The 20,844-nt window shown below is 39.6% G+C and overlaps 2 protein-coding genes across 3 annotated transcripts in view; one reads left to right on the forward strand and one right to left on the reverse strand.

Moving 5' to 3' along the window:
• LOC116331462 (protocadherin Fat 3) overlaps positions 1-10,662 on the reverse strand; it is a 66,075-nt gene extending 55,413 nt beyond the window's left edge. The window contains 6 exon segments of the mRNA XM_039618758.1: positions 502-620; positions 6,386-6,587; positions 7,478-7,612; positions 7,715-8,425; positions 9,026-10,326; positions 10,329-10,662. Of these exon segments, the coding sequence (XP_039474692.1) occupies positions 502-620; positions 6,386-6,587; positions 7,478-7,612; positions 7,715-8,425; positions 9,026-10,326; positions 10,329-10,662 (2,802 nt within the window).
• Positions 10,663-12,019: 1,357 nt separating this feature from the next.
• On the forward strand, positions 12,020-20,270 carry chordc1b (cysteine and histidine-rich domain (CHORD) containing 1b). 2 transcript variants are annotated; one of them, XM_031754141.2, is made up of 12 exons: positions 12,020-12,213; positions 14,832-14,881; positions 14,965-15,021; positions 15,184-15,344; positions 15,838-15,938; positions 16,168-16,226; positions 17,909-17,979; positions 18,223-18,328; positions 18,477-18,596; positions 18,698-18,760; positions 19,029-19,227; positions 19,608-20,270. In XM_031754141.2, exons 1-11 carry the CDS (start codon positions 12,150-12,152, stop codon positions 19,203-19,205), a joined length of 1,029 nt encoding a protein of 342 aa, XP_031610001.1. In that variant the 5' UTR covers positions 12,020-12,149; the 3' UTR covers positions 19,206-19,227; positions 19,608-20,270. The 2 variants fall into 2 exon arrangements, with proteins under 2 accessions (XP_031610001.1, XP_039474893.1); XM_039618959.1 differs by lacking the exon at positions 19,608-20,270 and having other exon boundaries at positions 19,029-19,371.
• The last annotated feature ends 574 nt before the right edge of the window (positions 20,271-20,844 follow it).

A 20,844-nucleotide genomic window follows, 5' to 3' on the forward strand; every position in this document is an offset into this window, starting at 1 on the left:
GTACTCTTGGCGCTACTTAGTCAACCATTTAGGGCATAGCCCTGCTTTACAACAGCTCACTGCACTATTTCCTTTGCAAACAGGGCATAGTTTACCCACCACTGCCTTTCTGAGTATTGATGCTGAACATGTCCATCCCTTTATGATCACAGTGGACCCATCTTCTGCCATGTCACAAAGCTCAAATCATCTCATACTGGTTTCTTGGACATGACATGAGTTCACTGTACTCAAATGGCCTGCAGAGTCACCAGCTCTCAGTCCAATAGAGCATTGTTGATTCTATGTCTCCAAGAAATAAGGCAGTTCTGAGGGCAAAAGGACATCCAAACTGCTACCACCAGCATGTACCAGGTGTATTTAGTAATAGCACACTTTGGGGACATCCATTTAAGGCTTAAAATTACAAGAGAAAATTCTCTGCTTGTTATGCTCAATGCTATAAAAGTCTGTGGGTAAATGTATTTAACATAATGATTCAATAGGCAGTGGATTCTATACCTGGATGAAGACTTCAACAGAAGCTGACAGAGGTGGAACCCCCCTGTCCACGGCACAGACAGTCAGCCAGTAGGAGTCTTTGGTCTCACAGTCCAGGATACCAGAAGTGTAAATCACCCCTGTTGAAGCACAGAGAAAGATTAATGCAGTTTTTACCTGGCTTTGAATACTTATCTATTAAGGGTGTGTGTGAATGTGTGTGTGTGTGTGTGTGTGTGTGTGTGTGTGAGAGAGAGAGGGGGGGTGCCAGAAAAAGAGAGAGAGAGAGAAACTGGCTGTTATCTGTAAAATACATTACAATCCTTAAAAGATCTCTTGGGAATGTCTTTGAATACTAAGTTTCCAGGGGCAAACACACAAATTTAGACTAAAACTTTGTGTCCTGGCTTCAGTGACATTCACAGGCATTAGCGGTGCCACTGTAGTCACCTTCAATGTTTCAGCTTCTCCACGGCTAATCACAACTGACCAAACTGCTCCCACTGCTATTTGCTTAGTGCTAAATGTACCCTGAACTGCCCTACACCAATAAAGACACACACATATATATGCACACACAAAGACACCCAGACATTCACATATATTGACTGGCGTGTGCTTAGTGGCCTTAAGGAAAATGAGTAGCTGACAGTTTTGGTGACCTCTTCGGGGACAAAGAGAATATTTACAATGGATGACACATGGACACAACTTTAAAAAAAAAAACATCATTCAGGACTTTTTACAAACCCACTTGAAAAAAAAAGACACATGCACACACAGGCTAGGTTTTAGGGTTCATTTGTTTCATTTTCTATCCACTTCCAAGAGTATGACATTGTAGAAACACAATGGCATGTGTTACATTAGTGTTACATTGCATACATTGCAGAAATCCAGAAAAGAACACAAACACTCGTAGTATCATTTCTATCAGCAAAAAATAAAGACAAGTCAGACAGAAACACGCAGGCTGAAAAAACATTTCAGCTCAGGAACACAAACTCTCACCAGATCTGCAAGCTCCTGTTAAATAAAGGCTCCTTTGAGACACAGACAGCCTGCACAGCATTTGTGCTTAGGTTTACATACATTTAAACCCAACAAGCTGTCACACAAGCTGAGCTTGGGCAGGTGAGCAAGCTCAAATTTAATTTGTTTTTTAAATCTTTTTCATTATATAAGAATGGCTGCACAGGAGTATTGGCTGGCTGGTCTAGCCTATTGTGATGCTAAATTCCTAATCATTAAAAAATTCTATAACCACTACGATGTACAGTACATTGCAAAATCCAGATTTTTTTCCTATTTCTTAAGGACATGATATTCAGATACTGTTTATCCCTTGCAGATGTTTCTTTTGTCCTCCACTTGTCCATTTTTTTAAGGAAACACTGAACACCGTACTGAAATATGCCAAGTTTTCAGCTAAAAGCTATTTAGTAATTACATTGTTGGTGCAGAAAACACTATTTCATGGCCGTCAAAATGTGGAATCGTTTTTTGTAGATTAAACTAAAGAAATTGGAACAAATGATGTGTTTTTGTATCATTATTTAAAAAGTTCCTAAAGATACAATTTAAAGTTGGTTCTTTAGTAAATTGTCTAATGTGTAAACCCAACACTAGTTCATTGCTTGAGCTGGGTGCCTTTTTAATGCTTATTAAGTCGTAGCCCAGTGTTAAGTAGTTTAACAGACAAGAATAAACATTGCTCTGAAAATGGTCAGGTACAGGGACTGGGCTGAAAATGAGCCAATGTCCAAAGAAAAAATTTGAAAGACCTTCAGAAAGTCTGCATAACTGTTGCTTAAGACAACTTTAAAAACTATAAGTCTGGCTCCTTGGAAGCAAAATATAAAGACATGAGGGGGCGAAAGACTTTTGCACAGTACTGTAGGTACCATAAAAGAAAAGCTGCTACATTATAGATAACTGAAGAAGTGCTAGAAAAAGGTGATCTACTATCCTCATTTCCAGCTCCATGTTTTAATCTTAGACTTTACTAAAGTAGCAGTACATTAACTCACAGTTCCTTATTTATCTTGTGCTGTGCCTTGATGCAGCCCTTCAATTTATCTGCTTTCTGAGACAAAGTGTTTTGGCTTCCCAGCTTCCTGCTGATTGGCTGCCCCTTAGAAAATATGGTCTGAAACACAAGTAGTGGTTCTCTCAGATGGCTATACTTACGATAATTTCTTTCTTTTCTTGCACAGACCTAAGAGCAGAAAAACCTCTTTAAACCCTTTTAAGTGTATGAGATCATCCGTACATAATCTGAATATAAGCTCATTATTTATATATATATATATTAAAACAGAAATTTTGGCTTTTGGGGCAAAAATGAGGCTAAACTGGGTATCATTTCACTTAACCAAATGAACAAATGAATGCCTGTAGTCAAAACTCTAAGAGGAACTCTAGGAACTCCAACCCCTGGAGTATCATGCTCAATGCTACAACAAAGTACTCAAAGAAACCCGAGAACAAGTTCGACATCAGTTCTTCTTTCTCAATATGTTGAAAAAGACACCGATTTATCTTTTCAGACATATTTAATAATTTGTTTGTGGTGTTGGAGGAAAGAAAACTTGTCATACAGCAGATCTGTTGCATAACTTTGCCTTCAATTCAGCCACAAGGTCTGCATCCCCAGGTACACACAAATAAATCAGAGACTACGGGTGCGTTGATTTCACCAGAAAGTGGCAGTATGTCTGATTATGACTAAGCCGCTGCCCAGGACACGCACAATGCATAGTAAAAGTGTTTGCTAAGATACATCCTTACCCTGTCGTCCTTGACCATGTCCTTTTCAAACCTCATCTCTGTCAGACAGCTTGACAGAGAGACAAGGAAAACAGAGCTGGCTGTTTCTAAAGCTCTTTGAACTTTAAGACCGACAGGCACTATTCAGTGAATTCAATATAAATCTGACTCGACAGCATCCATTCTCACCATAAATAACACACTTCAAATAGTGAACAAAAAAAATTGAAGGGTCACAGCACATTTTCTAATCTGGAACTTCAGCGTTTGGTTGGGTTTACATCCATCTGCCGCGTCTATTCACCATCCCCATTCTTGAGAAACAGGTTTTGTGATCCCATTTTTTAATTAATGTCACCATATCAAATAATTGATCCTAAGATTGATGACAAAATATTGTGTGCATTTCTCTCTTGAGACACAACTGAATAGCTCTGAATGTGCTATAAAAGAGGACATCAGAGAAATATATGGCCTATTCATTTTAATAAATGAAGACTGAAGGCTTTTTAAAAGTGTTTGCCTGTAACTTAAAGAATGCTTTATCCTGACTGTGACAAATCCTGGAGCTTGCAAACCCACTAATAGAGGAGCAGTGGCGTTTGACAGCTGTCCAATGAGAAATTGCAGGGCTTGCTTTCCACCCATACCAATGACAGGAATACAAATTTTTGTTCAAAGTGCAGGAGAGCTAAGGTTTAAAGCCAGAGAAGATCCGTCTTCTTTTCTGTTAGCCCATGTGTTTTCCACCCACGTATGATTGAGTCATTTTAAACATCTAAATATCAAACGCGGGAAAAGAGGGCACTCATTAACAGCAGCTATGACTGACAATAGGGGTGTCATGGGCTATGCATGATGCATCAAAGAGCTAATTTACAAACTACAAGTGAGGGTGGGAGTAAGGGGTGCATTAGCTGAGACGGGTTAAACAAAAGAGAGTTCTCATTCTTTCTATTTTTCTCTCTGTCCCTTTCACTCTCACTCACTGTCCGTCTCACTCTCTCATCACATATTTAGTTCTGGCACTAAGAGCCACAGATTGACAAGCAGCCAGAGCAAAGCCACTCAACATGGCAGCTAAATGCATGGTGGGAGTACAGAGCAGTGCTACTCTGTCCGTGCCTGACAACGCTGACTTCTACACGATAAAATGAAGCACTTGATGATAAGGGAAAACTTGGCATGTTCTTACTGTATCGTGTCCTTCGATAGTAAAAGGCATTAGCATTTCACATGCTTAGGGAAAAAAACTCTAAGTTAAAAAAAGAAAAACTTTCCAGAAGACATTAAAATATATATATATAGGTCTGGGAGGAAGAAAGCTGTATTTTCTTTTGACACTTTTTATGTACTCCTGACTCCCCTGCATGCTTTTCCTTCCTCTCTTCGCTTCACTTCCACTTCCCTCTCCCTTCACTTTCTGCTCTAACAAGCAGTCTGATTTCCCCTGGAAAATCTACACTCAGTAAACGTTCTCACTGGCTCTGATGCGTCTTACTGAGGTATTAATACTCGAGGGAATAAAAACCCCAAATACTATTACAGGCATTTGTATGGATCAGTATATGCACTGTAAAACTGTTTTGCTGATGAGTACACAGCATACATAGAGTATGCAAATGTATAAATGTAGCTGTTTAAAGCTTGCAATTACAAAAATTAACTATTTTATTTAATGCACAGTTTTCTAATAGCATGATGATCACAGCATGATCATCGCCTGTCCTTGTTGTATTGTTTACTTTTGCCACATCTGCTTAGACAGTGATTGGTGGCTTTTATTTAAAACTATTCATGTATGCAGTGAATGGTTTGACAGGCAATACTAACTCTGGGAAACTAGGTTTCTTATTCAAAATTAAAATGTGGATGTGTCAAATAAAATATAAACAACAGTGATTACTGCAAAAGCTCTATATTTATTTTAAGATGGGATTAGAAAAAAACTACCATGTGAAGAAGAAAGAGAAAGCGAAGGCTTACTACCTGCCAGTATATTAAGTCTCATTCACTATATGTAGGGAAGAGCAAATGAGGGTCTGGTTTCAGCATGAAGGTTCAGCATTTCAGCACCATGGACAGACACTGAACTGTTAGGTTTAAAAGCTTCAGCATGATGGACAAAAGCAGAGACTGCAATGATGCAATGATGACTGGTGGAAAAGAAAGAGTTCTTAGTCACACTTTTTTAGGTTTTCATGGAAAAGTATTGATGACAATAGCTATACATGGTCTTGTATTTAAGCATACATCTATGTGCCCACAACACAGCTGTTCATCTGATTTTAAAAAAAATAGCAAATTGTAAGATCTTATCGATATGCTCATGTTATTAATTTTCAGGTTTTACGTTTAATGACATGCACCTTATTGGGGAAGGGGGAGGCACTCTGGATGTTTTGTGCATTTGTATCTGTGCTATCTTCAGTAGTTAGCCCCTAATATTCAGACAATACTCACAGTTAAGACTAAAATTTAAGTTGTACAGCTATAGTACATGACCCAATATGCACTAAAATGAGGCGTCCTATTTTCACATTTGGTATTTGATTCATTTTATCCCTGGGTGAGTGAGTCATGGCTTCTTGTTTGGATCAACATGTCTTCAGCTGCAGTTTCACACTGCAGAAAAGTTGGAGCGTGCATGCTTATTTTGGGTCAGGCCTCCTTAAATAAGTCATAGTGATTTCTCCGTACTTGGGAAGGACGGGGCTGTTGTGCAGGAGAGCCTTGATCAATGTTAGCCGCTCAGCACTGGATGAGTTGTACAGAGCGGCCTGAGGCCCAGCCAATGTGGCTGCCATGCTGCCCTCATTACAGTAATGATCTCCCAGTACACAGCTCCCACGTGAGGCCCCATTAACACAGTGACTGTCGCTATACCTCGCACGCTCTTCGAATTTCTTTCTGTAACAAACATATACACATTCACTCAAGAACTGACAAGTGGCCATACTTTCTCTACAAATTACAATTAAACAAATCAAATAAAAACCTAGGCAAGCCATCTTGAAAGGCATGTGAAAATATTTCCTATGCAAAAACTTAGATGTTGATATTCTAAGCATGGCACTATGGGTTATTGGATTTTCACTTTACATAAATAGGCTTAAAAATTGATCTTGTGTCACACCTGTGTCTTCGTCAATGGTGAAAGTGCCCAGGCCGCTGCCTCCTTGGATAGAGTACTTCAGCACGCCATCCCGTCCCTTGTCGTCATCTTTAGCGTTGACAGTCAGGACACTTGTTCCTGCACGAGAGTTCTCCTTCACTGAGCCCCTCACAGCAAAGTCGGAGAAGTAAGGCGCATACAAATTCTCACTGACATCCACCACCTGAAGAAATGTAATGGTGCACATTAATTATGACAGAAAAACTGTGTGATATTATCTGTAGCATGCAACTGTGTGGCATCGGTAGACCATCTGTATATTTCACTGTTGTACGTGTTATTGCCTGTCTTTGAAGTTAAATGTACCGTGAGCTAAATGCTGTCACACATTTAATCATCTATCTAACCAGTGCCATAAAAATGAGTGAAGAATTAAAAAAGAAAGATCTAAAAAAAAAAATACAATTGGACATCTTATCAACAACTGGAACCTTGAAACTAACCAACCAAATCATCAATGATAATGTAAATTGACAATATTGATCATTGGATTTTTTTTTTCTGGACAGCACACAAGAGGGGTAAAGAAAAGAGTCCAGTGGGTGGAGAAAAGCCTCATGGCTGATTTGCCATAGAAGAATTAAAGGGAAGGTTCACAAAATGGTAGTGAGACCTGTTATGATGTATGGTTTGGAGACGGTGGCACTAACAAAAAGACTGGAACCTTGAAACTAACGCCCCAAATTATTAATAATAATGTAAGCTGACAAAATTGGTGGCAGAGCTGAAGATCACTGGGAGTATCCAGAATGGACAAGATTAGAAAAAAGTATGTCAAAGGAACAGGTCAGGTTAAGCGGTTTGGAGGCGAAGTCAGAGAGGCAAGACTGAGATTGTTTAGATGTGTGGAGAGGAGGGATGATGAAATTATTTTACAAAGGATGTTAGATATGGAGTTGCCGGTTAGGATCACACACAAGATTTATAGATGAAGTAAAGGAGGGCATGTAGCAGATTGATGTGACAGGTGCTAGGGATAGGGTGAGATAGAGGCAGATGATCTGCTATGGTGATCGCTAAGATGTAGAATATTTGAGCATGTGTGCTACGCACCTCTAACTCCACAAAAGTCTGGCTCCTAAGGCTGGGGATTCCTCTGTCTTCAGCAAGCAACGTCAGGTTGAAAAACTGTTGTTTCTCAAAGTCCAACTCTTTTCTAATTCTCAATACCCCACTTATAGGACCGATCTATAAAAAGAATTACATCATAAACAATCTATACTTCAATAAATGTAAAAAAAAAAAATCTTAACGTTTGCAAGATTCTGTTCACACTGTCTCATCACCTACCTCAAAAGTGCCATTAAAGTCATTGATTAAGGAATATCGAACTTGTCCTCCAGGTCCGATGTCTGGGTCCTGAGCCTGCACCCAGGTAATCACAGTCCCTGGCGGGAGATCCTCTAGTACTCGAGCACTATAGCTGGTAGGGATGAAAGCTGGAGAGCAATCATTGACATCCTCCAAGATTATACTTAGAGTAGTCACTGAGGACCTTCGAGTGCCTCTTTCAGCCATGTCTCTGACTTCAATCTTCAATATGAATATTGGAAATGTTTCTCTATCCAGCTGGCTAGCAACAAATACACTTCCAGTTTCACTGTCAATACCAAACTGAGGAACACTGGTGAGCATTATATAGGAGAGCTGTCCATTTTGACCCATGTCTCTGTCAAATGCAGTGATGGTTATAACTTCCATGCCAATGGCTGAGTTTTCTGAAACAAGGGCAGAGTAGCTGTCCTGATAAAACTGAGGGTCATTGTCATTTGTATCCTCAATGATCACTGTCAGTAATCTCCAACTGGACATCTGAGGAATGCCCTGATCATAGATGGTGATATTAAGGAAGTAACGATCCACTCGTTCACGGTCAAGTGGCCGCAGTATAGTTATCAGCCCACTCTCCATGTTAATATTGAAGCAGTTTTCTTTGTTACCATCAGAAATGGAAAAGAGAACGCGGCCATTAAAGCCTGTGTCACCATCTCGTGCTCGCACCTGAAATACACTGGCACCGGGAATGAGGTCTTCTCTCACAAGAATGCTTGTAGGCAAGGCTTCAAACTGTGGAGGCTGTTTGTTTGTAGAGAAAATATCTGTGTAGCTCTCATCTGGTCTCGGTCTAGCCATAGCAGATGCCTTTGAGAGCATTTTTTCTGCCAAAAGCTGGGCTACCCTTGTGTCCTTGCAGTTGAACCCTCTGGGGGGAATCCTACCCCTCACCACTGATATATTCACAAATGTAGGATCAGAGAACATCTCCCCATCTGTTGCAACAACTTTGAGGTTGAATACCCCACTTTTTAAACTATCTACTGCTAACGATCTTTTCAGTGACAAAGCCCCAGAGTCTGGATTTAAGTTAAAATAATCTAACTCATTCCCAGAGAGTATCTTGTACTCAACTAGTCCTAGCTCATCCATGTCAATTGCTGACAAGGTGACAACAGTCTGGTTGACGGGGAAATCACGGCTTATCATCCCTCTGCAAGAAACCTTCTCAAAAAGAGGCTGATTGTCGTTGATATTAATTACACGTATGGTGATATTAACCTCACTCTCCCTTCTGTAGGGTGAACCCCAGTCAGAGGCACGCACTGCAAAAGTGTAGATATCATCTGATGATTCAAAGTCCAGATCTCTACTAATTCTCACCTCCCCTGTTTTCTGGTCTATGCTAAATGGAAGAGACTGTTCACCACTAATTGTGTGACTTACATACCCATTCTCCCCTTTATCATCATCCACAGCAGAAACCACAAGGACAACAGTACCTACAGGTATGCTCTCATTGACGGCAATATTGTAGAATGGCTTGTTGAACACTGGAGAGTTGTCATTAGCATCCTCGATTTGAATTTGGACACTTGTTCGCTGCTCACTTATCATATCAACTACCTCCATCACCATGAAATCCTGTGATATCCTTGTAAGCTGCCTGGTGGTCATAATAACTCCAGTCAAAGGGTTTATATCAAAGTACATTGGATCTGAAGGGTTGCTGAAGCTGTAATTGACTCTCAGAGGAGCTGGGGATATTTTCACCACCTCTATAACAGAGCCTGGGGGAGCGATTTCACTCAGCGTGACTACATAAACATCTTTTTCGAAACTCGCCATCACTGCGTCTGGTTTTGTAACCAACAACTGAACAATTTGGGTATTAGAAAACTTGGGAGGCATACCTCTGTCCTTGGCCTGAAATGTTAAGTTGCAGCCATAGGGGAATGTATCCCAGCTGACAGCTTCCGACGTTTTAACTCTGTACTCGTTCCCAACAGGCGAACGATCAACCACAAACTGCTCGAAGGGATCCCCCTCAATGATGGACACCCACTCTATATCCCCGGATACCCCTTCATCTTTGTCCTCCACATTAATTACTGCATACACTGGGTTCTTTTCTTCCCACGATGGAACAACAGCGACTGCACTAAGAACGGGAGCAAATTCATTTACTCGCTGCACAGTTAGTACAAGCCTTGCTGTGCTGCTGATACCACTGTTCCCATAGAGTTTCATCCCTCTGTCAACCACCTGTACCTCCAGCTCAAATCGGTCCTGTTTGTCCATCCTTGGTCGACCAGTCAGGGTGATGACCCCACTCGTCGGATGAACAGCAAAAAGATCTATTTTATTCTTGAAAAAGTAGTAAAACTCTCCATTCGAGCCTACGTCAGCATCTGTGGCTGTCACACGTCCTATGCTGGCACCCAGAGGGGCACTCTCAGAAACAACAAATGCATAGGAAGTTGGGGAAAAGAGAGGTCGAAGGTCATTTGTATCCAAGACCCTGATATAAACAGTGGTTAAAGCCTCTAGGCCTCCTGGGGCCGAGGCCTTAACTGTCAGAGTGTAATTGTCCTGTACTTCCCGATTCAGTATAGCACCACTACCCCATTAGTGCATATGCGGAGAAAACAAAAATCTCCCATTACAAAATCTTCAGCCTGAAAGATGCCTTCGCTGTCTCCCGACACAATGGAGTATTTTATCTCAAAAGACCAAGGTGGCCCGAGAATGATGCCCATTTTGGCCTCACTTCTGGTGTAGGTTCTTGCAGCAGAGTTCTCAAAAATGGACACATTATATGCAGGCTGAGTGAAGAGCAGCAAGCGTTGCCCTGCTCTCGAATCTGTCAGAAGCTGGGCACGGGTTGAGTGGAAACATATGAAGAGGAAGAAGAAAAAGAAAATAAAAAGGAAAGGAAAAGAGAAGCTGGGCAGGGGGTGCATATTTCCCCACCGATTGGGCTTCATCACTATCCCATCATCCAGTCACCCTGTATTTGGAAAGAATCACAATTAAAATAAAGGACTTGGTTTTAGTTGGTCATTCGGTAGGAATGTGTGTTCTGCTGATAAAAAAAAAAAAACTTTGGATGATCAGACACAAAAACATTTTAGAGGGAGTTATTATCACTACATTGATATGATGATGCTCACACTTTGCATTCAAACAATGAGAAAGGCTGTGAAGCAGCGAATCAACTTCAAACCACAGCTCACTTGCACAGTCTCACAGAAACACATCATGTCATCTAAATAAAATAACAGGGGTCATAATAATAAAGACTCCTTTAACAGAGACAAGCAAGGCTGTGATATTTTCAGAAAATAGAACATAATTACAACAAAAACATCATTGTGAAAGCACAGACAACCAATTCAAAACCAATTTAACAAGTGTCAGACAACAAAAAGGGCAAAATAATAAAAACAAAGAAGTTAAAAAATATATTTTCTTCTTCTGTTGCCGACAAATTTTTATTACTGTTTTTTAACTTATTGCTTTAGATACCGTGTCATTCACCTAAACCATAGGTCTCTACATGATCATGACTCAACTTCGAGAAACGCTGAAATATACCGGATCTATAGATAGGACTGTACCAGCAAAAAATAAATAAATAAATAAATAGATCTTCAATCACAATCCAGCGATTTAACATCAACGTCCCTGCTGAGAGACTATGCCGGGAGATCTGCACAATCGTGTCCTGCAGTAATCCAGTGAAACGCGTCTCTGTGCAAAATCCACGAGTTTATTAACTTACACTTTGTTGCTACAGTGTGTCGCTTAAGTAACGGTGCTGCATACATTTGTACAGACTTCACTTACACATTGCAAAGTGACCTACCTTTAGATGAAACCGATGCAATCAGTGAAATTAAATCCTGTCCCATTCTCACTCAATAATTACAAAAAAGAAAAGAAAGAAAGGCAAAATGGCCGCTTATGGATGCGCGAAAAAAAAGCCTTTAGATATATCCCGATAGGCAGTTATCTAGTACACTGCAGCTATCCTCGTAAAACTATATAGCTATTGCCCCCGTTCCATGCACCTGATAACTGTAAGCCTGAGTGCAGAGGGCTATCCCGGCTTGCATTTGCAATAGTTACAACCAAACTAAGATTAGAGAAGTTCTATATTCGTTTTCTATAAGGTTAAAGTCCGAGAGAGATGTGAACCAGAGAAGATGTCGCTTATTGCAAGTTTGGAAGCGGCCAGCATCAGCTGTCGCCTGTGTGGGACCGGAGTGCGCTCACAGGCTGGAGGTGGTGGCGGGCAAGCGCCGATCTTTGCCGAGTGCAGCCGACAACATCCGGAAGTGTAATGTTCAACACCTTAAAGCAAACGGCGGCGAGCTCTCTGACACACGAGCTCTGTAGTGGTTAGTTAGAAATCTGATCATTCGTTGCACTTCTCCCATCAGTCACTATGTCTGTTTTGTGTTATAATAAGGGATGTGGACAGCGATTTGATCCAGAAAATAACCCAGCCGGTGAGTGGTCTTACTTTACTATCGATGTCCATTGTATGTTCCCTGAGTGTTAGCAAGCTAACCTCTCATCATCTGGAAATTTCTACCGTGAGCAGGCCCGATGGGCCCGTGTTGCTAACCTTATGTCAGTTAGCTGTTCAACTTAATTCATTCGTTTTCTTCGTTTTACATCTGGTAAATAACACGTGGGCCCTCTGTGAGTTAGTTTTATCATCTGTAGTTAGCATGTTAAGCTCCTGCGATTAAAAGGTAACGTTAGACTTTGCGGGACCGTTGTGTGGACGCTGTAAGCGGTTTAAAGTTTCAGAAAGCCGGTTTCTTCCACTTAAAGTATCTAAAGATCGTTATTCACGTATACAACGTTACATGTGTAGCCATACTAGTAGTGTGAATGCGGCAGTCACATTTTCAATTCAACGTTGGAAGTTTTAATCACTTGCATCCCTTATAGTGATCTTAGTTCATCCGGCTGGTAATTATGTGATTGAATTATTAATTATTGTGAATTATTGAACTTTTCCAGTTGTCTTTAGAAGAAAGTAGATGCTAGCTCGCTTTTAAACTGCTTTCAATAATAAATGCAAACAATTTAAAGAGAAAACTGAAGAGACGAGTGGGGCCAGTAGGCAGTTAACTACTTATTAAAAGAGTCACCAAAGTGTGCAGAAAATATATACAAGAAAAGCCTTAAAAAATACCAGCACAACAACGGGGGGGGGGGGAGCAAACCTTAAAACACAAGTAAATACATGCACATTTAGGTAACAAGTGCTGCTGTATTATGAAACGTATTTGTGATTAAATCAGTTACAAACATAGATAACACTCTGAGATGCACCAACTAAAAGCGATGAGCTCCTTTGTGACTTTTGAGGTTACTGAGGTTGGCTGTCTGACCCTGATGTTGGAAGTTGAACTAACAATCATTCACATAACTCGGATAATACCCCATCTGCTGGTTAGCCTACATGGTTTCTATATTTGATACTGTTTTCTGTACTTGGAGCATGTTTCAATAAGCAGTTGTATATCCCGCATGTCTTCCCTTGACAGTCAAAGATTTAAAATTAGTAGGGGGAAACTACTTCCTCCGCGATACACACAGTGAATGAAAAGAAGTGCAATGTATTTATCATTATCTTTTTTTCTGACTGCCAGGCTTACCCCTTGAGGGAAGCCAAACTGTGTTTTGAGCCCAGAGTGTTCACTGCCAGCAGCTAAACATCGATACGTGAAAGTGAGAGCAGGTGGAGCAACCAGTTAGAAATCAGGACATTTTACACAGGCAAACATGATGTGTTTACATGTACCCAGAAGAGGGGCCATGTCTGTAGTTTAACTAAGATGCCACAGGGGACAAAGGTGTTTCAGGCAAACCCAAAAAACAACACTTTTCATTTCAAATTTATTTTTACATTTTTTTTAAATTTTAGCAAAATATAGATCTATGGAATAGATCTTACAAATGTAAGGGAGGCCCAAAGTTAAGTTGGTGTGTCCAGCCTGTTATACAGTTTATAGTCCAGTTTTTATTTGACATATGGCAAATTTGTGATTATTAAGATTTCATGCATGTAAAGGATAAGTAATTAAATTCTACACTTTTTTGTTTTCTTTAAAATATGCACATTTTCAGTCACCTTACAAAACCACAAATACTGTGGAGTAGGAAGACGATCACTGTCATTATAAGCCGTATCATTCTCCTTATAACGGATGTGTTGTTCGTGTTTATAGGAAGCCACATTGAAAAATAAATAAATAATATTCAAGATTGCATTTTTGTCTTCAGCTCCCACGACAGAAACCTCAAAGTGACTTCTTTCCTTTCTTTAGAATGGTCCTCCTCTATCCTCAAGTAATCTAACATTGTGTACACCCCCTGTGTAGGAGTCAAGTCTGATTTCCATTTTAATGGGATGCTTCTTTTCTCATAACAGTAGAGTATATTATCTTTACCTTCAGAGGTATGCAAGAGGTGTGTCAAAGTCAGGAAGCACAGAGTGGGCACAGCTCCGGCTGTACTACAGGGAAAATGCTTGATTTATGGCACCCACCGGCCAATTTCCTTTATTCGTTCTGCCGTGATTTATTTTTAAACAGTAGATGATGAAAATAGAATACGAGGTACAGTAAAACCTCAAATAATGATGATGGTAGTGTGACTAAAGTATATCACAAATCTGTTATTTTCAAATATAATATATTGGTTAAATGTGTTTTTTGAACACTAAGGATGTTCATGCCATTCTGTCTTTTCGGTAAACTATTAAACACTTTGTGTAGTTATTGGTATATATGTTGTTGTTTTAATCCTACAGTTTACATACGCACATGTTAGAATGTCAGTTCAAATTTTTAGCATTATGTCTTTAAATCATTCTGAGTACCTTTTAATAAATACTCTGAGTGGCCAGACTTGACCGCAAACAACCCGTCATTACATAAAGCTCCCTAAAGCATTCAGGCTGCTTTTCTACAACTACAGTCAGCATTTTTCAAAACAAACGTACACTTTTCCACAGCGGCTATTTAGAGCAGACTTGTAAACAGTCATTGTTCCCACAACTACATGATTTCTCCCCAAAGTTAATCAAAGATGCATTTTGTTTTCACAGATGGCTGCACCTATCATCCAGGAGTCCCAGTATTCCACGATGCCTTGAAGGTAAAGCACCCGAAAATCCACAGCTAGCTGGTGTCCTCTTCCTGTTATTTGATCAAAGCTAATGTTTCTGTTATTTCCTTCAGGGTTGGTCCTGCTGCAAGAGAAGAACTACTGACTTCTCAGACTTCCTCAGCATTGTTGTAAGACCTCTGTTTAACCTTAGTCATTTTCTCTACTCTATTCTCCATGGTGTTGTCTCTATTGTCTATTGTTTCATAGCTATTGACTGGCACCTTTGCCATGGCTAAAACAGCCTGAGCTTTTATTTTTGCGAGTCCAACACTGTGACCTTCTCCTCACAGGGCTGTACAAAAGGTCCCCACAACAAAGAGAAGCCCCCTGAGCCGGTGAAACCAGACGTGACATCTTCAGGAGAAAAGAAGGAGTTAGAGGACCAAAAGCCAAAGTTTAATGAGTACATCATCTCTGCACCGAAACCTCAGGAGGCGATATGCAGACCAAGGTTGGCATCAGCCATATTTTTATGTTTTTTAATGCTTTCATGTGAGCGATAGCCATTTCTGGAGGCATCATGTTTCTGTGTTGTCATTTTTTTTTTGTGTGTTCTGTGTTGCACTTGGACTTAAGGCTGAACGGATTACTGTTTGGTTAAATCTAAAGTCAAGGCAACTAAATTGTCACGAAAAATAAGCTCTGTTTACGGGGTATTTTTAGGACTTAAATCCTCAAACGTATGCTAAGCATCAACGGGATACTCTGAAGTGTTCTTACCAAGGTTTGGGGTTTTGTTTTTTAACCTGGGTGGTTTCCCCCACTGTTAAAAGAAAGTGGACAGGCTCAAGCACTTAGTACTGAAATATTAAAGCCCTTCTCAAGCAGAGTATAGATCCTAGATTGGGTTTGCACCAAAAATGATTACTGCTCACAGAAGCACATTTTTTTTTTTTTTTTTTCCTTATACTATTTTAATTCCTGATATATATTTGTTGTCATAGTCCTGATGAGCCAATGGTGAGATTGCAGCATAAAGTCTCTGCATCTCTGAAGCAAGCTCTGGAGAAACTTAAACTAACTGAAAATGCTGAAGAAAAAAAAGGTAAGAGCTGAAATTTTTTTTGTTTTTTTTTTTTTCTCTCATTACCTCTTACATTTTAAAAAAGAAAGGTGATGGTGTCACTAGAACTTCTGCTGGGAAGCTGCCATCGTCTGTGTCATTCAGATAATAGAATTTGAGTTAAAGCTATCGGGGAGAGGACAAAACTTCATAAGAGTCAATGTACTGTTTTATAATTTTCTTCATGGGGTCAATTATTTTGTCTTTATAGAGGAAGAAAGTGACGAGATCAAAATTGGAACGTCCTGTAAAAACGGAGGCTGTACTAAAGTAAGTACTAACAGCAGCTTTAATGTATGAAGTCACATTTGTTTCATATTGTTTCTTTGTAAGTATATGTCTAATTCCAAGTTGTTCGTGATAAATAATATTGCAAAACTGCTCTCTGAAAAAGGGGAAGTGGATCTTTTTCCTCTGTCTCTGCATTTTCTCTGAGTTGGATATAAAGCTAAGTTTTTGGGGGCTCAAGCTAATCGGGTCTGTCAGAGCAGAAACTCTAAGATTAGAACAGAAATTGTGAGTAAAATTGTCATTGACATGCGTAGTAGAAGCTTAGAGTGGGATTGTAGTGATTTACATAATTGTACTTTAACTTGTTTGCTTGAAAGCCACAACACATTTTCTCAAGGGTTTCTTGCTTTTAGTTTATCCATAAGATTGGGTCTTTGTAGAAGCCTGGATTAGTACTTTTTTGGGCTTTTAGCAGGAACTATTTTTCTAAAACATTGGTACACAGACTATTACAATAGTATTTACAGTATACAGTCAGGGGAAATGATCATTTGCTCCCTGCTAAGTTTGCTGAGTTGCAAAGAAATTAAGAGTCTGTCATTTCCAGAAAAAAAAAATGCATAAAAGTTCTAAATTTATTTGAATGTCATTGAGTGAAAAAGTATTTAATCTCCCAAAAAAACATGAATTAGTACTTTGTGGAAAAACCCTGTTGGCAAGCACAGCAGTAAGATGTTTCCTGTATTTGGTCACCAAGTTTGCACATATCTCAGAAGTGATTTTTTTCTCACTCCTCATTACAGAAACTCGGTCCTTTTGTTTTCTATGCTCCTAATAAGCAACTCCAAGCTTCAGCTCTCTCCATAGATTTTCTATAGGACTGGGGTATAAAGACCAGCTAGCCACTCCTTTGTTGTGTTAGCAGTATATTTTGGGTCATTGTAATTCTGGAATATTCATCTTCAGTGTTCTGGCTGATTGAAGGAGGTTCTCGTCCAACATTTGACAGTACATGCCTCTTCCATTGACCCTTCAATTCAGTGAAGTTGTCCTGTACCTCTAGCAGGGATAAAAGCGTAACGTTTCCCCCTCTGTGTTCGACTGTGGGCATGGCATTCTTTGAGTAATACTCAGCATTTCTCTTCCTCCAAACACGACCAAGTGAGTTGATGCTAAAGAGTTGGTCTTTGGTTATCTGACCACAGGACTTTCTCCCAGGCCTTGTCTGAATCATTTAAATATTCACTGTCAAATTTAAGACAAGCCTGTATTTGGTGGGGATCAAATACTTATTTCACTCAATTACATTGTAATCACTTCTAACTTTTATGTAACGTGGGGTTTTTTGTTTGTTTTTTTGTTTCCATGGATTTATGGTTGATATTCTGTCTCTCTCCATTAAATATGAAACTACTATAAAAATTGGAGGCTGTTTATTTCTTTTCAGTGAGCAAACTTCCAAATTCAGCAGGGCATCAAATAATTATTTCCCCCGCTGAGCTTTAGATTTTTATAAGCAGGACAGTTGAGGAAGTTGTTGTTGGGCGCCTTCAGGCTCAACAAGAGTTGAAGTAACAAAGTTGGAATTCTAAAACTTTAACTCAAGACATTTAATGGTTAAAGAAGAGCTAATTGCCTTCATTTGCATTTTTTTTGCCTGACAAAAAAGCAAAAGAAGTGTTTGTGTTTGTCGAGGGCTCAACTGTTCTTGTTATCCTCAGAGTTTTGAAGGACCTGCAAGTGATTCGGATGTGTGCTTATACCATGCTGGATTTCCCATCTTTCACGAAGGGTTAGTATTACGGATCGCGTTTTCAAATTATTATGTAGAGAGTGTTAAATTCACCCGACTCCTTTCTACCTGTGTGTTTCATTACATTAATGCGGAATATTAGATCTGCTCTCTGAAAAGTGTAAAAGAAACATGAAGGCACCATTAGGATTCTCCTGTTAGTCTTGTTTACCGTTTCTCTTGAGTGACAAGTTATTGACTGCTAAAAATCCAGCGGGTGTTATATCTTTCCTGCATCTCCAGGATGAAATACTGGAGCTGCTGTAAAAGGAAAACCTCAGACTTTAATACCTTCCTCTCTCAAGAGGGCTGTACAAAGGGAACACATCTATGGAGGAAAAAAGATGCGGTAGGTGTGCCAGCTTGGCAGCAAGTAATCATTTATGTGTGCAGGCCTGCATGAAGGAAACTCACCTGTGACTCCATCTAGTGGTGTCTGCTGGCGGAGGCTGAAGAGCTGAATTTGAACATTTATCTTGTATGAAAATTCTTTACAGGGTAAGAAGGTGGTCCCGTGTCGGTTTGACTGGCACCAGACTGGGACGCAGGTCATCATTTCTATCTATGCCAAGAATGCCGTCCCAGAGCTAAGCTACGTGGATGCCAACAGCACTACGGTGAGTCTGTCCGATCGTTCCTCTTCATATCAAAACATCTTGGGTTTGGATTTTTTTCCTTCTTATTATCTAATGCTGATTTTTTTGCTTTTCTCCTTCAGCTCAACATCCACATTATATTTGATGGAGAGAAGGAATTTGAGCAGAAAATCAGCCTTTGGGGAGTAAGTCTTATTTATTATTATGTTATTACTCTGCACTACATTTCATTCAGTTTGAACTCATTTATTTCCTTTAATTGTAATGTAATTGAAACCAACAGGAAAAATAGAAATTAAAAAAATATGAAATTTAAATTTTCTAACAGAATCAACCTCGACCACCTCAACAAGAAAAACGTTTCCATTTGTTTCGCGTGTTAGCACACAATCGTGGAAGATTGGCTGGTGGTTTTTTCCACACCCTGTGTGTTAACAGTCTTTTGTCTTGCAGGTGATAGACGTGAGTAAAAGTTTGGTGAACATGATGGCAGCCAAGATCGAGGTAGCCATGAAGAAGTCTGAGGCAATGTCCTGGGCTCGTCTGGACCTTCCTCCTCCTGCTCCACCCAAGGAGAGCGAGAAGAAAAAATCTGACAGTGAGGACGAGGATGAAGATGAAGATGAATGATAGGATTGAAAATAAAGACATGGTGCGTACGTTTAACTGAACCCAAGGTCACATGCCTCACAGTTAATTCGTTACCTCTTTAAAGAGCTGCCTCTTTGGCCGTAACTTTAGCCTTTCTTCCTCAACATCAGTGTTTTTGTTTTTCAAATTAAAGAACTTGATTTTTCTCCCTCCCTCCCTTGTGGGTTTTTTTTTGGGGGGGGGGGATCAACTTGTAGTAACAGAATCTTTAGTTATGTTTTTTTTTTTTTTTTTTTTTTTTTAATACACTGATTTAAAAATTTATTTCAAAAGAGTTTCAGCAAAGTCCCAGCTAAATTGCACTGAAGTCCCCTGGAAAATTACATCATGCCTTAACATAAGTTGTCAGTTTTAATTATGCTCACTTTCACACCCATGCAGACCCATGTCACACTAATGGACCGCGGCTGTGACCAGATCTCATAATTTCAGGAATGTTTGGTAAAGACGATTCCATCTGCACCCCCCCTCCCTTTTTTTTTCTCCCCCCTATTCCATCATTTTTGTTTTTCATAAATTTAATACATCAGACCAAAAAGCTGCCCGGATTGTCTTGATTTGTCCGCTTACATCAATATGTTATCCAAACTTGTGTTTTATGAAATGTATTCTGAATCAATTGTGAGACGAGACCTATCACACCTGAATTATCTTGAGATATACTTTGGAGATGCACTCTAACTATCCATACTTTTCTCAGTAAAAATTGTAAATTTGCTCCAAATTATGTTTTTTACTTCACTACACTCAATGTAAATTTTGTACAAGTTTTGCTTTCAGATACTGTATTTATCTTATTTCTTGTCAAAACAAAGTAGTGTGGTTTTAATGAAGATGTACTGTAATGCCAATTAAATACAAAGTATTTTAAGCAAAATATTGTATCATAAAATGCTATGCTAGAAAGCATGTGTCTAGGCTTAGATTGTATGAAGCGTTATTTGGCAAAAGGAGAAGCAATGGAAAAGTAAAGTTCTAGGAAAGGGAACCAGTTTGTCTGACCAAAAAATAAATAAACTTCTGAGATTAAATTTTAAAACTGGACTGGTTGTCTATGGTATGTGTTGCAATTTGAATTCAAACATATACACCTTGCTAAATAAACCTTTTGTCTTCAGAACTGCCTTTATTCTTCATGGCATAAATTCACCAAGGACCTGGAAGCCCTCCTGATATTTTGGTTCATATTGACATGATAGCATCAGTACAAGCATAATGTGAATTTTCCATTCCACCACATCCCAGTGCTGCTCTGTTAAATTGAGGCCCCCATTGCCATTTTAAAGAAACCAGTGTGAGATAATTTGAGGTTTGTGATGAGATGTGTTATCCTGCTGGAAGTGTCCATCAGAGGGTGGATACGCTCAGGTAGGCTGAGGTATTTGAATAATTATCACTTGGTACTAATAGAGTCAAAGTTTGCCAACATAAAACTGTAGCCTCAGTTTCCCATTCTTGGCTCACAGCAGTGGCCCTGTCTGCTCTACAAAGGCCTGATATCCCCTTACGAGGACATTATACTGCCACTGCTCCTCATATGTGGATATCATTTTCTCAGAAACAAAAATTAGGTAAAAAAAAATCTGGTAATTCTTTGTTTTTACATGAATCAGGTCCC

Source organism: Oreochromis aureus, linkage group 10, assembly GCF_013358895.1.
Source record: "Oreochromis aureus strain Israel breed Guangdong linkage group 10, ZZ_aureus, whole genome shotgun sequence".
NCBI classification, from domain to species: Eukaryota; Metazoa; Chordata; class Actinopteri; order Cichliformes; family Cichlidae; genus Oreochromis; species Oreochromis aureus.

What these genes read in the sequence shown, in the direction of transcription:
- chordc1b (XM_031754141.2), top strand. Translation starts at nt 12,150, where the DNA reads ATGTCTGTTTTGTGTTATAATAAGGGATGTGGACAGCGATTTGATCCA. An exon ending in TATTCCACGATGCCTTGAAG is followed by an intron (nt 14,882 to 14,964) that starts GTAAAGCACCCG and finishes TATTTCCTTCAG; the next exon opens with GGTTGGTCCTGCTGCAAGAG. An exon ending in AAAACGGAGGCTGTACTAAA is followed by an intron (nt 16,227 to 17,908) that starts GTAAGTACTAAC and finishes TGTTATCCTCAG; the next exon opens with AGTTTTGAAGGACCTGCAAG.